The sequence below is a fragment of the Trachemys scripta genome, chromosome 10 (assembly GCF_013100865.1).
Source record: "Trachemys scripta elegans isolate TJP31775 chromosome 10, CAS_Tse_1.0, whole genome shotgun sequence".
Classification (NCBI taxonomy): domain Eukaryota; kingdom Metazoa; phylum Chordata; order Testudines; family Emydidae; genus Trachemys; species Trachemys scripta.
Genome location: NC_048307.1, coordinates 27,051,117 through 27,068,184, shown reverse-complemented (window position 1 = coordinate 27,068,184; position 17,068 = coordinate 27,051,117). Strand labels below are relative to the sequence as shown.

The following is a 17,068-nucleotide window of genomic DNA, read 5'->3' as shown; positions in this document are numbered from 1 at the left end:
CTTGGATGGGGTCCTTGTTAGGCAGACATTTAAATCCTCCCGCATGCATCAATATTACCATATAAGACATGTTGGAAGTAGATATGGTAAAAACTTGCATTATATATGAAACACAGTATAGCTATGTATTCAATATTTCTAACTCTTTTAGGCTTAGATGCCAACTCATTATTGCAGCACACGGGATAAATCTCACTAGATTGTTCAATTATTGTAAATAAAAGAATAAATAACAAAATTACCACCCCATACAGGCAATCAGGATAATAGAAGTTAGAGGTGGAAATGTGCAATTTGATCATGAAGTCCACCCATCTGAAAGTACAGGATATAATATCCCTAATGGAAGCCAAGGCCAATATTAAACTGATACTTCACTTGATTTTAACCAAAATGTATGACTATTTGTATAAATTATAGGGTCCTGTGCACCTTGTCAAAAGGTGAACATTTTAATTACAGTGTTCACAGGATTCTAAACAAGAGTTTCAATTTTTTTAGTGTATTAGGGATTAAGTAATAGAGAGAAGGTTTTGGTCTTTTAGGGTTCACACCTGCAAGGTGTGCTGTGTGTACTCCTGTGGTGTCAGTCCCCTCAACACACAGATTACCACAGGAGCTGAGGGTATGTAGCACGTAACAGGAAGTGTGCCAACCTCGCAGGATTAATCCCTTAGTGCAGAGTTAATACAACTTGGATCTAGCTCCTCAGCTGTGAACTTCTGCATAAAAGCTGTGAGATATTCCAGCTTCCGCAACTGTGCAGGATTTTGTGGTGCAGGAGCTGGATTGAATTTAAATGAGTCAGGATCTAAATGCAAAAATTTGGGATCAGATTCTTGGTTATGCTTGAACAGCTCCAAATGAAGTTAGGGAGCGCTATGTACATCACTAAAAGAGCATAATTTGATAATACTGCAAGTCCTTAATTAGATCATTCATGGAAATCCAGATCACCTTGCCGACTGTGAGCCTTCAAGTGGGACGATAATATGAGTAAATGGAGCAGGTTTTGTGCCAGAATGTAGTTTTCTGTATTTTGAACATTTTAAAGTGTATTTGCATTTTTAAAAATATATTATCTGGTAGAAAAAGAATTTTGCAAGAGAAGGCTTATATCAAATCAATAATTTCTTGAATTTATAATATTCAGTATTGTGCAGCAAACATATGCCAATGCTTAAATGACAGTATATAAGAATATACTATGTCATAAATTCTCTTTTGGAAATGGCAGAAAATGCATTTTCTGTTTCAGCATCATATTAGAAATTTAAAAGCCAAAAATATTTTACTTTCAATATTCTCCTTTAAGTTCTACTAAGTAAATTACATTTTTTCTGTAAAATATAGGATTTTTTTTACATTTTGCATTTAATGCCCTTTAGTGTATACATTAATATAAATATAGCTTGATTTTTTTAAACTTTATACATATATTTTAGCATGACATATTTGTAACACTAAACATAAAGCTTCTAGTGCAAGCGTTTGTACATAGTCCATATTCAGATGTCACCATTATTTCATTTAAAAGATCCCAGCATGTCTACCTCATGATCCTTATAAACTATATAGTACTGAAATACGTCAACACTTTTTTTTGCTACGTTCATTAAAATTAAGCACCCTTACCCTACCCCATCTGTAAACATCAAGTCAATTGGCAGCTAGCACATTTCCCAGTCAGCAAGCAGTATTGTGAATTTTATCTTCTCTTGCAGAAATCAATTCGTCTTCGTTGCAGCAGATGAAATTTCTTGTAACACCTCTGCAGGTAACAATCATTGATACTTCTTGATGCATCCATCCAGGTCTCAATATCCTTTTTCACATGCTGCAGTTAATCATTAGAGAAAGCTTAGTAAAGTCCATAATATAAATCTCTGGAATAGTTTCGCTAAGTTATAGCTTGAAACCTTTAGGCTTTGCCATATAAAAGACATTAGGTTATTTTGCTGACTTTGATGTTTTATTTCCAGTTTCAATATTGTGTGATCCAGAAAAGTAAGAATATATTGAAGCTTCTTAAATATACTGTACAGTACAACCAAAATTGTTACCAAAAATTCCCCAAACAGAAATAAAGATAGGATTAAAGGCATAGGCACCTGTAAGTGCTGTGGATTTACAAGTTTTCTGAATGACTCTTTGGGGGCAAATGGTGCCCACAAAGATAGTACAGACCCCAAAGCACATGAAAGTCTGTATTTGCGGATAGGATAGTGAGAAAGAAGATCTGTATATCATCAGAGCATCACCCTAAGCAAAGGCCCTCTTTTTCTTTGCTAATATAACATTGTGTTATAAGGACCTGCATACAGACGTATAAGCATTGTTTTTATAAGATATTTGCAAAAAGTAATCTTATAAATATACAGATTATACCAAGGGAAATCCTCTCTGTTACATAATGTAGTTGAAACAGTCTGAATCTTTCTACAGATAAGGATGGAATTATTTTGCTACCTAAGGTGAAGCTCTGCATGGAAGCCAAAATAAATAGTATTAACATGGGTCCATATTCTGCCATTGATTTTTAAGCAAAGATCTTATTGATTTAATGGGAATTCTGCATGCAAAATGATTGAAGGATACGCAATCTAAAACAAAATGTTGGAATTAAAACACTGATTTATAGGATACCCTATTAACATCAGCAGCAGCAAATGAAAGGTGAAGACTGTACACACTTTAGAACATACTGATCTATATTCAAATACGTCAAGAACCTTCAATTTGTTTCAATGAAAATTATATACAGTAAGATCAACATATACTGACGTTTGTAATGTTGTATGCAATTTACATGTTTCTTAAAGGTGATCTGAAAAGTTATTTTAATACAAACTGTTTAGAATCCCAAATTAGTAGCAGTGTGTATTTAACTTTATAAATTGAAAATTGCATCATATTTGAAAAGACAATATTAGAAACTCATTTGCTTGGTCAAAACCTGAGTTCAGTATTCACCAACATCTAAATGCACAGCATTAGCCTTCCTCTCTCCCGCTCTGCTCCAGGTTGTAATGAGCTTATCAGTTCTAGCCCGTTTCGTTAAGTAAAGAAGAAAGTTCTTTTAATAAACTTTGTTTTCAAAGACATATATACTTACGATTTTAACTACAGTCCTGGATATTTAGCAGTCCAATGGCCCTGCAGGCGATTTCCTGTCCTGGAAGATGAATTCCATGGAATAAAAATGAGTTTCTGTAATAAAAGGACTTCCTTCATTCCTGCAGGACTGGTGGAATTGTAAATGTCCAGGACTGTACAAACATGCATTACCTCACTGCTTTGGAATCTTATGGTATGGGTCTCTGCCAGTGACTTCAGTGTATTGCACAGGTGTAACTAAGGACAGAAATTGGGTCTTTGTATCTATTTACAAAAGCTTTTCGTTTCACCTTAGCTTGCCTGCATTGTATGGTTTTAGAAATAAGTTTTTGGTTAGATACAGTTTTAAGAATGATAGATAAATCAATAAACAGCTGACTGTAGATGCTTTTCTTGTTATGTGATCTGAGTGAGTGAGCTTTTACTAGCTAATGAGAGGCCTGATCTTGCATTCCTTGAACAAAGAAATCTTACATTGGAGTCCAAAGGAGTTTTGGGTGTGCAAGGAATTCACATTCAGGTCCACATTCACAGGTTTTACAATGTAAGTTGCTACAAGCTTGTTGATTTAAATCACTAGTTTTCATGACAAGTTCATCAGTGTTGTTGATTTTTAAATCTCAGAATTGAAATACAATAGGCAAAGCTGCACTTTAAATAATAAGATTTGCCTCCTGTGCTTGGTTTAGGTCAGACTTTCCAAATCAGTAAATCTAGAGTTCAGCGAATTAATGAAGTAATTTTTGAATTATTTTATTAAGACACACAAATTCTTTCATTCATATTCTAAACTGTCCTGTAGTTCTGTTTGTTCTTGTTAAACAACTGCAACCTGAGTAACTTTATACACATGATTAGTCCAACTGAACTTAATGACATTACTCATGTGTGTTCATAGGATTGTGTTATACTGAATGTACTGATAGTATATAAAACCCAGTTCAAAATATGGAATTTGTGTGTGGGTCTTTATCTCATCCCCCTGTGTGTGTGTGTGTGTGTGTGTGTGTGTGTGTGTGTAAATAATAATATAATTAATCAGGAAAACAATGGTTAAAGTTTCATCAGATTTAAGGGAGGGCTTGGGTGACTTCCCTGCCTATAGTGAATGTCACTCTTCTCTTCATGCTGCTTAATCATTCCTGCCAGAGATGACTTAGCCCTGAAGTACATAAGATTTCTTCTGAAGAGTAATTATTTTACTTGTAGAATGAACCAGATTGCACCGTATCAAGTATTTACAATAAATGAGTTTGGAGAAGGCTCTCAGAGAAAGTGTGTTGCATAGGAGCTTCTGTAAAATTCTCACACATAGTGCCTTCAACAGATGTTGGATTGCCAAGTGGCTTTTCTGTCTTCCTTGGTTATGGTTAAAATAAGACACTAAGAATGAATGTAGAGTGTAGTGAGCTCATATCAAACACAGATATCTCTGGCAGGAGGATACTTCCGTAGGACTTTTTAATATCTGTCACTTGATGGAATCTGGTGCTTTCTAAGGCCAAAAATAATTACTCTTCAGAACAAATGTTATATGCTTCAGGGCTAGGTCATCTTCGTCAGGAATCATTAAACAACATTTGGAGAGTAAATTAGATCAGAGGAAGGGAAGCCATCCTGACCCTCCATTCAGCTGATGGTGAAATTTTAACAAAAATCTCCAAAGAACCCTCTCCAGCACATTTCTAGAAATGGGCATATAAGGGCAAAATTCATCCTGAAATGCAGAGGCATTTGGCATCTCACAGCATCAAACTCCATGTGAGGGCAGAACATGGCTCTGAATGTGTTGTGGCTCAAAATTTGTAGTTGTAAATACATGTTGATTGCAAAACAGTATTTTAGTAGTAACGTTAGTATATTTGAATTATTTCCCCAAAGCAGAATTTAAATCTTTTCTTCGGGTTTTATAATATCAAAATGCAAGTTCCCTGAATAAAGGTGCTTGCTGGGACACACATTTTGCTTCTTGTAGTTTTGTGTAATAAATGGATACTTTGACTATTCTAGATTTATACCTCTCTTCCTGTAATTTTTAACTTCTTGCAACTCTGCCACACAATAACAACAAAATCCAGTTTGCTTGCATAGTTGATAGTGTTTCCCTCAGAAGCATGTGTGCACTGTTTGTTTATGGTTTAGGTGCGATAGAGAAATGGGCAAAGTTTATTATATGAACCTGCTTTCTGACTGAAATGTGGTAGAAGTGGATATAACATCTTTTTTTCAACTCACTACTTTATTAATTTCCCTTCTTCAATCGTAGTTATCCCCCCCAAAGGAAATAAGAATGAATGAATGAACAAACGAACGAAACATACCAGTGTATTTCTTAGATTTAGAAAAACATAGCCTTAGATAAAATTATGAGCCAAGTACTTTAGCGAAAGAAAGTCTCCCCAAAAAGATGACAAATTCTGATTGCTTTAATTTCTAACATTGCAAAACTATACTATTTTTATCACTTGGTTTATAGATGAAGAGTCAGGCACCCTACAAAGTTGTAAATGGTTTGAGTGAAAGGTATAGTTTTTAAAATCATCTTGATTGCCAGGTTTGCAAAATTCCCAAATACTGCCATTGATCTGTGCAGTTTTCTGGCACCAGTGCAAGTTTTATGCATGGAGCACTAGCAAGATATGGGAGACAGTTATTTTAAAGTGAATATTTTCATCAGTACATAAATGTGGCTCAGATGCCTGTATGCTGAACCTTCAACATGATACACAGCTAATCATATCTGGACAAATTCTGCCCTTAGACAGCTCACTGCCTTATTCTGAGATAAAGGGGGGAGATACTGGCCAGATATGGAAGTTTAAAAGGAATTACCAAGAATTACATATGAAAATAATCTAAATCAATTTTCAAAAGTGCAAGAATACAGTTTGAAATATTGGCATCAGCTTTATTTAGGACACATTGTAAAGACATAAGTTCACTTTTGAGAATTCCTTTGTGCTGCCCTAGGGGTTGACTTCATATCATGCAGCCATTTGGCAGAGCAAAGAAGCACTTTGAACTAGATACCGTTCTTATTACATTTTCCCCTCCCACTAACCTTGTAAAACCAAAGATGAAGGATAGCAGGAGTACCTGGAAGATTCTTCTGCTAGTACCATATTTAATTTTAATGTCTGTGTTGCTTTTCCCTGTGAAAAATGACAAATAGTGAGGTTTGTGCTTTGAAAAGGTTAGGAAATGCTGTACTAATGCATACAATTAAATTTCCTCAATAAATTCAAGTATCCCTTATGTTGGCACTTTAAACATCCTTTTACTGCTGCGGTAAATAGTTGTGTATGGCTTATATGGAACTTTATTTGTTACTGCTCCTGGTAGTTGTTGTTATAAGATGTGCAACCATGGGATCAGCTGATAAAATCAGTAAACACTTGGATTATCCTCTGTTTTTTCTGTAGTGGAGTTTGATTAATCCTTCTATCTCACCCAGTGAAAACACTGGCAGCCCTTGTTGGCATCTTTGTCATTATCTCTTTGACAGCTTGCCTTCCTTGTGCTTACAGTTCTAGGTCAGTTCACATGGCTAGTCAAATGTGACAACATGACAAGATTAAGTAAAGCTGGGGTTCTGTGATTTGTAAATGGAGGATTTGCAATCTGAAGCTCTTTCGATAACAAAAAAGTGAATAATCTATGTTTCTACTGATCTCAACAGGTGTGTCTGTGTGTGTCAATGCATTCCTAGCACTATGATCTTAGAGTAATTCAACTATGTCTTAATATATCCAGAAACCAGTTCTGTGATATGATGAAAATATGGGACTTGAAAGGTAGATTGCATTTCTGGTGTCTGTGTATACATTATGGTTTACATACACATGTGCAGTAGACAAAGAACAAATGGCAAAATCTGTATGTTGTCACACACATTACACTTCAAAAGCTGAATTTAAAAGAGCAGTATTGTATACTGTAACGCTTAAGAGTAAATAAAAATGCAGACTTTATACAAAGTTATGTTGTCAAGTACACAATATAGTAATAGTATGATAGAAAACAACCTGTTAAATACTTACAATATAATAATAATAATAATTAATAATCCAAAAATGCTGTGCAGACTAAGCCAAGAATCATTCATTTCCTGTGGATAAGCAGCCACTTTTCAGGTGGAACATGGTATTTACTATGCTTCAATATCCCCACGCAACAATTTTTATTAGGAGAATTAGTATCAGCATAATGGGAAAATAACTATGCTGGTAGAAATTATAAGCAGGAATGTAGGTAGGCAGGATGTAATTATCAAGTTAGAATTTGACTTATACATTAGGTTAACACCCCTATTACACTCACACACACCCCATTCATTTGACAGGTACCTTTGGACCAGTAATAAACATAAGTGATCCAAACCTTGATTTTACATCTGAAATAAAATCCATGAGCAGCACTCAGACACTAGCATCATGCTGAGGCACTAATTCACTTATGACTCAGAGGGGAGAGCATCACCTATGGTATCACCAATCTTGTAGCATCTTGAGTATTTCTGAAATCAAAATATTGACCTATCCTATTTAGCTGACCATATCTGCCTAGGTGGCATCCCACTGTCAGGTGTCTGCAGGTATATAACAAGCTACAGGGAAGGATTGAGTGGGATTTTCACTTTTAAGTTCCTTCAGTGCCGGACAGTAATGGGAATAGGTGATGACACTCCCCACCGGGCAAGAGAAAAACTGGTGCTGTCAATCAAAAACTCCTCTTACTAACCAGACTAATAATGAACAAATGCTTCCACTGCATGAGGTTACCACAATTGGGATGAAAGGCATTAATAAATAAAAACCCACACAAAATAGGACCCCCACAGGTGCTAAGGAAATGACAAAGTCATGTAAAACAGGCCACAAAGTTCTCTATTACATGATGAATTTTAGGAAGATCGTTACAGGTAAAAGTAATACCACTGTAAATTCCCCCTGAAGGACAAGAAAGCAATGGAGGAGGAAATGTAAAACACACACAGGGCTGTTCCTAAGTAGAGGGAAGAGACATAACTATTCCCACACAAATATCCCAGCAAAGGCTTTATGTCCTATGGAAGATTAACAAAAGCTTTCTGTGGAATCCTCCACTAAGAGGTCTGCAATCAAAGGATCTTTTATTAGAAAATACACTTGCAGTATACAAGAAAATGTATACACCTGTTATGTATTAATTAATTAGTGCTGACAAGTGCTGAGCATTTTAGAGACAAGGAGAAAGAAAAGGTTGAGGCCTGAAGGATCTCAAAATCTAAGTTAGGACTCATGTCTAGAGAGTCCAGAATCACTCCCCAATGCCTGTAAGGCAGCTATCCAGCCTTTACCATATTGAAATGTGAACTCCATAGCCCCAAATCAGACCTTGTGTAAGCAGATTAATAATTGAGAACCTTGGTGTTTCACCTTCTTATGATAAGTCTGAATTTGGTTCCCTATCTCTCTCTTAGTTCCTGGGAAATCGGAAATACTGCAGATCACTATTCAACATTTCAATTTATAAATGTTACTGTGCTAGATGGAGGACATTTTTTACGAGGATCTCCTCCTAGAAATCCCATCTTATTGTCCCATGCAGGGGTTGGGTGCTGGCCCCTTCCCTCCAGCTCTCTGAAAGAACAGCTCTACTAGACCCATGCTACCAGGGATTGTCCTGGCCACAGGTTCCCCAGAACCCTCAGTGAGTGTGGAGGGTTCCACAGAAAATTTTTATTATCATTAGAGACAACCTCAAATGTATTAGCTTTTCTGGCGAATACTATATAGCAGAGGTTCTCAAATTTCATTGCACCGCGACCCCCTTCTGAGAACAAAAATTACTACATGACCCCAGGAGTGGGGAGTGAAGCCTGAGCCCGGCCTCCCCAGGTGAGGGGGAACCAAAGTCAAACCTCATGACCCTTTGTGTACCAGGCACAACTACAAAAGGACTTTTTTTCCTTTTTGCTATTTAAAAGTATCATTAACAAGCATGACTTCACATGGGATGTAATAGGATCTTCTACTGCAAGTATTTTACTTGTGAACCCTAGCATACCATCCACATGATATGAAATGAGGAGTTGAAAGATGACTAGCTGCTTTATACTATAACTCGTACCTTTGTTTTCTTAAAAAAATTCAATTGTTGGGTAGAAAATAGAGGCCTGACACCAGCCCTATGGTCACTTCTTAAAGTCTGTCATGGTGATCCAAGGGACCAGTAGATTGGCTGAGGTGACCGGTCATTGCAACCATTTATAGGGAGAGAGGCAGGTCACCATTACAACTAAGCCTTCCTTTTCTCTGGCCACTGAAACCTCCCTGTCTCTACTCTAATAATATCACTATTAGAACTCTGACTCCTTCTGCCCCATAAAAACATAAGAATGGTCATACTGGGTCAGACCAAAGGTCCATCTAGCCCAGTATCCTGTCTTCCGACAGTGGCCAATGCCATGTGCCCCAGAGGGAATGAACAGGACAGATAATCATCAAGTGATCCATCCCCTGTCACTCATTGCCAGGTTCTGGCAAACAGAGGTTACTGACACCATCCCTGCCTATACTGGCTAATAGCCATTGATGGACCTAAGCTCTATAAACTTATGTAGTTCTTTTTTGAACCCTATTATAGTCTTGGCCTTCACAACATCCTCTGGCAAGGAGTTCCACAGGTTTATGGTGTATTGTGTGTAAAAATACTTCCTTTTCTTTGTTTTAAACTTGCTGCCTATTAAAAGCTTCCATGATGACCTTCGAGATCAGATAGTCAATGACGAGACCAGGATTCTGCTTTACATGGCACCTATTGGTTGGGAGGAACAGTTTCCTTGGCATCACTTTTTTCCACTGGTGAGTGCCAGGGTTATCGTGAAGCTCTAGAGATAGAAGTCACTGCTTATTTTGTTCTACCTTCTGCTGCCTAGGCAACCCTGTCTATTTAGTTGATAAGGGTAACATCTATTTCTAAAATTACATTAGGTTAGTGCTTTATTGTCAAATAGCAATAGCAATCAACACACAGAATTTCAGCAATTTAAAGTTACACTGTTTGAAGCTCTAGTAGCTGCAAGACCAAGGGACAATGATTGTAAGGACAGATAGCCCATTAACCATTACAGCTAATAAAAATTCTTTATATTGTGGAAACATTAGAATTATTAGCTTTCCAGTGATACAAGTAATCTGTTTCTAGCCCTGGAAAACTACAAGAGATTGGACTATAAAATTACATCTTTCTGATTGCTGTCTTTCCCATCTGAATCTTTACTTTATTTAGCCACCACACGTTTTAAAACTGCTAACTCTCAAAACTTGTACTTTATACTATTTGGATTAATAGCCATTTTCAAAAGAAGTACAAACGATCCTAGTAATTTCTAATCTATGTCCAAGTTGAAAAAAAAAATTGGGAGAACAAAAATAGTAATCAGAAGGAGATGCCTTTAAATTTCATTGTCTCGTGACTGTTGAAACGATCTTTAATGGCCCACAGCTAGGGCCAGTGAAAATTCAGATTCAGTTTGCTCAGTGCACAGCAATTTACATAATCCCAACAATGACCTGCCAGGGAAAGAAGTCTTTGGGACAGATGAGTAGAAATATTTTCAGGATCAATAATTTTTTTCTAAATATTTGTTTTGTATTAGTGATGAGAGAAAATCAGATTCCTGAATTTAGTTTTATTTCATACATTCCTTTTACACTGCTCAGATTGTTCTAGCAAGGAAAAGTGTGTTAATTGGCTTTGTACTATAGATTATGAATTTTCCCCTGATAATTTTGTTATTAAACCTAAGAGTATATATTATTAAACAGTTTTCAAATGATACTATGGACCAAAGTCCCCAGTTAGGATCAGAGCCCATTTCCAGGGTTAGGCGCACAGGGAAAATATGGTCTCAGCAATCTAAAAAAATAAAGAACTAGGAGTGGAGTAAGGGACACATTCCCCAGTTTTTAGAGACTTCAGAAATACCTATACAAAATGTAAAAAAATGACACCTTGGAGCTATCATGGCCAATTGTTTATATTTGTGAACACTATTCATATGCAAGTATCATTTAGTTATTTAATTTAAAAAAAAATCTCTCTCCAGCAGTTAACAACAGATCCACTTTTTCAACAATATTTGAGCAATTTTTAAACATGGTGAGTTCTTACCACACAAGGTAATCGATCCTGAAGCCAGTTTTTACTCCATTATTACTCTGGCTATGCTCTGACAAATTCCCATGGAATTAAATGAGAGTTTTGCTGTAAGGAGTGAGTGATATGTAAGGATTTCAGGATCCAGCCCCATGTGAATATTTACAGTGATGTTCTAAACTAGGATGCTGAGCATTATTTTAAAATTTCATATAATTCTACCATCATTGTTATGCAGATCCAGCAGTGGTAGCAATGCTGTGTGCCGCCAGCACTTTGTCAACAATGTTTTTTAAGCACCATGTCATCTACAATTTCACTAGCGAAAAATGCTGGCACATCTCTTACATTGCTGTTCCCACTACTTGTGCACCAATGGGAAATTATAATAAAACGTCCATCGTAAACATAGCCTTTGAGACAACAATTTGTAATTCTTTATGATGGGTACCTATAGTTGGCACTGACACAGTGATTTATCAATTTGTAATATATACTGTTCTTTGTGAAATCATGTGTACTATTAAACTATTCCAAATATGTTTACCTTTTTTAAAAAAAAGTAAATGTATGCCCTAGTGCATCATTTACCTATAGTGATTGTTTCCAGTGTAAATTATAAAAGAGCATTGAAATAATACTAATTTTAATGAAAAATAAGCATGCTAATAAAATTGTGGCTGATTGAATGAATAAAAGACTGGATCACTTGGTGACTGCCCTAGTTACTGGTTTCCAATTTGACAATATGCTTTAAATCCTTGCCCCCATTTTCAGAATGGAATCTGAATCTATTCTGCTAACCTTGTGAGCTTCTAGATTTTCGTGTCACGCAAGGGCGTGTTTACAAATTAGCATTTAAAAAGAAGACTACTTGCTTGAAGTTTAAGCTGACACTGTTCCTTTTCCTCTGTGGAAATGAAATTTATTAATCATAATAAAACCATCATATTCTGAAGGTAGAGGTCACCCTGAGGAGAGAAAACTCTATTAATCACAAAGGAATTTTCAATGCATTTTCCCCAGATAATATCTGAGCGTGGGTTTTCTCTCCTTTGGAAATGTATTCCTCCATGGTAGTGACTTTGTTTCTTCATAAAGACTTTTATCCAGTAGTTTGCAAAATTGAAAATTTCTCTTTTTTATTTTAAAGCAATGCTTGTTCTGTTTTATGCTAGATTTGGAAAAACTCCTTGTTCCAAAATGCTTTGTATATAGTTTTAAACTAAAGATGTGGGAGGGTTTGTTTTGTTTTTAACGTGCACTCATCTGAGTCATCTGGGATTTCATGTTCCTATAAATCCTTTTGGCACCTAAAACTGTCAGTTGAGGTGTTTGTTATTTTCACATAGTAGTAGTGTGGAAGGTTAGAAAAGATTGTCTTTATTTTAATATCTGAAATAAGAACTAGCTTTATAATGGAGAAAGTTGTCTGAATAGGAATGCAAAGTAAATTTTCTTAAGATACAATGATTTATATTTAATGGGAAGCAATTATCTTATCAAGTTGACATTTCATTCTAGGATAAGGAACATATCCCAACTGTACACAATAGGGTCAATAATCATGCTAAGATAAATGTTTTCTACTTAATGTAAACCACTGATAAGTGATTTGTTTCCAAAAGAAAATCTTAACCGTGCTGGTGCATGCTTTGTACTCATCTTTTCCCACTAGATATTGAAAATGCTTTGTGTTGTGTTGGCTTATCCATATTTTCCTGTGTGTGCTCCAGATCTCTGTATGGTATCTACACTATTAACATTATTTCAACAGTGATATAAGCATGTTATCTGCCAGAGTAGTTTAGATAAATGCACTGTTATTGTAGTGAGGACTGGAGTTCTGTATTTATCCTTCCCTACCTCTGACTGGGCCTCCCCACATATCTGCATCCACATCACTCAGTAGATCTCCCCTGACTACAGCCCACCTCAGGCTGTAATAAACTTCCCACGTTTGTGAGGCATTATGATGTGTGGGTGGTGATACTCTTAGAGGGACTGTGATGTGGTACCAGAGTTCAACTTTACAAGCAGACAATGGGACAAGACAGTAAAGCTGGGACTGAAATTTGATGGGTTTTTATGTATCATTCAGCACCCCTGGATGAGCAGGGCCTAGAGCAATTAATAGGTCACACAAGCCTAAGGCCTCACCTTCTGTAATGGCCTCTATAGATTTAAACTTGCATCCCTTGCTCTGAATGGCAGTGATACTATCAGCTCAGATAACCATTAAATCAACAGAAAAGGCAAAATTGTTCCTATCTCTATAAAAAGATAACTAAAAATAAAGCAGAACCGTGGGTGATAATAGCGTATATAATTCTCCCTCTAACATGGTTATGAAATTTAAGGATGTATGTATTATTGGGAACCAGTCTAGTTTTTACAAAGCATTATTTCTTCATCCTTGTTTGGTCTTTATTGGAACCCATGATACCTTTATATATGCTACAGTAAATCAAAATTATAAAGAAAACTAAAATAGATGTTCAGATTTTGATCATTTTATTTCCAAATGACTCTGGTCCAAAGACAGGCTTGTGAATATCTTGTCAGCATCAGCTCACATGAGCTAGCAACAAAACAAGCAAGCAACTCAGTAGGGCAACCTAACCTGAGCCATTCTCTCCTATCTATTGTGTTCTATGGGAGCTGCTGGGTACTGAATCCTCAGGAAAATCAGGCCTTTAATTTCCATAAATGGGAGCAGATAAGTACAGAGCACTCTTTAAAACCTGGCTGTCAACTTCAGAATCTTTTAAACTCAGTGGCATTGACATAAAAATCTAATCCCTTGCACGTGCATATGCATGCGGCAAGAGTGGTGCTAATGTGCTTTATACACAAACCCCTCTACAGGCTATTCCCAGGGCTAACATTGGGCACATAAAGCAGAAGTTAGCCACCCACAGTTCTACCTCCTTTGGGAAAGGTCATGGGAAGAAGGCATAGCATTGGAGAAAGTAGTATGCCCATATGCATGAGCCTAGGGGTCTTTGGTTTGTCTAGGTGGCTTTATTTGCATATGCACATATGAGCACTCCACTCAAACCCATACCTTCCACAGTGTCAGTGGCCCATGACTTTGAGGTTCAGACTCTCCATAACTAAGGCATGGCTAACTTCTGTGTTATGCTCCCAGTGTTACTGACAAGTTTTCTGCCATCCACACATATGTGCAGCACTTGCTGCATGAACTGTCTTCTTTGTACTCATAGATCATAGTTTTGTTTATTCCATATCTTATGAGGGATAACCCTTTAAATGGAAAAGTGCATTCTGAGGCGACAAGGCAGGAAACTGAAAATTAGGAATATTTGATATCTACCCCATGCAGTGTTACTATAGAATGAAACATTCTGGTTTTACCATATAACATTTTTAAGGGCAATAGTCTACCCTGGGGACTTGCACATGAAATGTGGCACTGTGTTTGGTTTTATATTTGCAGATGTTCTAAAGATAATAGAAGTAAATAGTAGATCCAAGAAGCATCAACACAGATAATCTGTCTTCATTTTCGCATTTTAGTCAAAGATTTTTTCCCCAGTGTTATGAAAGTGATAAGGGCTAAATTTTCTAGTGTCTGCTAACTATGTGTGCTTAAGTTACCAGTATCACACAGGTAGGGCCTAATTTTCAGAGGTGTGAGCACCTATAGTTCCCATTGAGGTCAACTGGAGCAGTAGGTGCTCAGAAACTGGCAATTTAGGCACCAGTATCCTCCCTCGTAAATCCTTCCTACCCTAGGAGCACTGCAGAGACAGCACTCAGTTCCTGGGGAAAATGAACTATTGGCTCTATAGCCACCCTTCCGAGTCACTCTGGATTAGTGATGATTGGCTCAGGAAGTAGCTGCGTTCAATATACCTCAACTAGAAGGAAAACCAAGCATTTTGCAGAACATTTGAGGATAGTGACAGTAAGGACTCTGTAGTCTCCTACATAAAGACAGCTTACAATTTTCAGTTTGCACTCACTAAATCTCCTAATTTTTCCATCAAGGAAGCGTGGTAGTACTTCCATGGAAAAGATAGGGCATCCCACCCGCCTCAAATCCATGAGGTCCACCAGAGACAAGGAGGCATCTATGTGTAAACCCTCTGCCTCCTTATTGCTGCCCACCAGTTCCTTTTTGCTTCTGGACAGCCTGGGTCCCCCAGGAACTGTGCTGCTGGGGCTTCCCCCAAATGCTCTGTCCCTGATACTCCCTCCCTTTTGATAGTTATGTGGAATGGAGGATAGAGCCTACCCTGTCTGCAGTCCTTCGTACTACTTGTCCTGAAGATTTGGTTGGGATAGGTGGGGAAGTCTGCTTGAGATATGCCAGCCTTCCCTTCACCTTCAGAGATGGACCCGGTAGAGAAGAGTTTCTACAGGGTTGCAGAGTATGGGGTGAGCATGCTGCAGAGAGTATTCTCCCTCTATTTCCCCCCCAGCTGATTACACACAAACAGCTTCTTCCACTCATGGAAGAGGAAGAGAGGGATTGGGCCTACAAGAGAAATGGGTAGCTTTCCAGATTCTCCAAAACATATAATATACTGTATATACTCATTCATAAGCTGAATTTTTTTAGTAAAAAAGGGAAGCACCAGAGAAGGGGGTCGGCTTATGAACGGATATAGAGAGGGAGATGTGGGACACAGCCCCTCTGCCCAACAGAGGCAGCAGAGCCAGAAGGGAAGAGGCGGGTCCAGGCCAGAGACATTCTCCCCGGCCCTCCCCAGATAAGGTGGAAAGGGATGGGATGGGATGGGATGGGGAGAGTGTGGGGGTCCCGGGCTAGGGGTGGGTTCATGTGGGAGTGGTCAGAGGGGTTACTCCTCTGACTCCCAGCTTCTCCCCCCCCCCCCCCCCCCAACTTCCCCACCAGTTGCTGTCCCCGCCCAGCAGGGTAAGCAGCTGGTGCTGGGACACTTTGTTTACTTAGATTTATCTCCGTGCCTGCGGACACGAGGTAAACAAACCATCTCGGCCCGCCAGCGGCTTATCCTGATGGCCCAGGAGCCAAAGTTTGCTGACCCCTGAATTATAGGGTCAGCTTATGAACGGATCATAAAAAATTTCCGTTTTTACTTATCCAGCTTGGGGAGGTCGGCTTATAAATGAACCGGCTTATGATCGAGTTTATACGTATATTTGTATTTAGAAGTAGAATATTGTACCCAAATCTTTCACATCCAGAACAGAAACAGGCTAGCACTTAACTTTAACAATTGTGCAGAGAGATCATGATTATTATTAATAGTAATGTATTTGTATTGCAGTAACCCCAGGGTGCATAATTTTGAGTTTTTGATGGTCACATGTTAGCTGAGATCAAATGGATGTTTCTCAGTGTTGGAACCCTACTAGAGACATTTCATTAATGGAAACTGTTGAATAGTGCAGAGGCTGCACCTATGAGTAGTACTTACTCAATAAATTCACAATGAAGCTATAAAACAAACCAGGCACTTGATAAAAATGTATGTAAGTTTATAAACAAGCTTTAAGAGAAGGGAGTGAGAAAAGTCCAATTCAGGACCCTATATTTGATTCACCTCAGCAGTATCTTGGCTTGGCTATTCACTGACCTCTGTGCAGGCATCATGATTTGGGAATAGGGACCTCCTCCATCCTTTATTTCCAGAATCTGGGAACACAGAGCCAGCATGCTCCTTTCCTAGTGGAAAATATGTCTCGCATTTTTCTACAGCCACCCTTCTTAGCCCACTTGTGGTTTAGTCCTTTAAAGCTAATTAGATTTTTACTTTCTCCCTTATCATTTTCCAAAAGATATTGCTTCTGAAAGTGT

At 37.8% G+C, this 17,068-nt stretch overlaps 1 protein-coding gene across 20 annotated transcripts in view; it reads left to right on the top strand.

The window, feature by feature from the left end:
• RBFOX1 (RNA binding fox-1 homolog 1) overlaps positions 1 to 17,068 on the top strand; it is a 1,522,779-nt gene that overhangs the window by 1,502,965 nt on the left and 2,746 nt on the right. For 5 of the 20 annotated variants that reach the window (XM_034784116.1, XM_034784117.1, XM_034784125.1 and 2 more), the window contains one exon: positions 1,725 to 1,777. The exons of the other annotated variants lie outside the window; for them this stretch is intronic. In XM_034784116.1, coding sequence (XP_034640007.1) covers positions 1,725 to 1,777 — 53 coding nt within the window. The remainder of the gene's footprint in view (positions 1 to 1,724; positions 1,778 to 17,068) is intronic. 20 annotated transcript variants of the gene reach the window in all.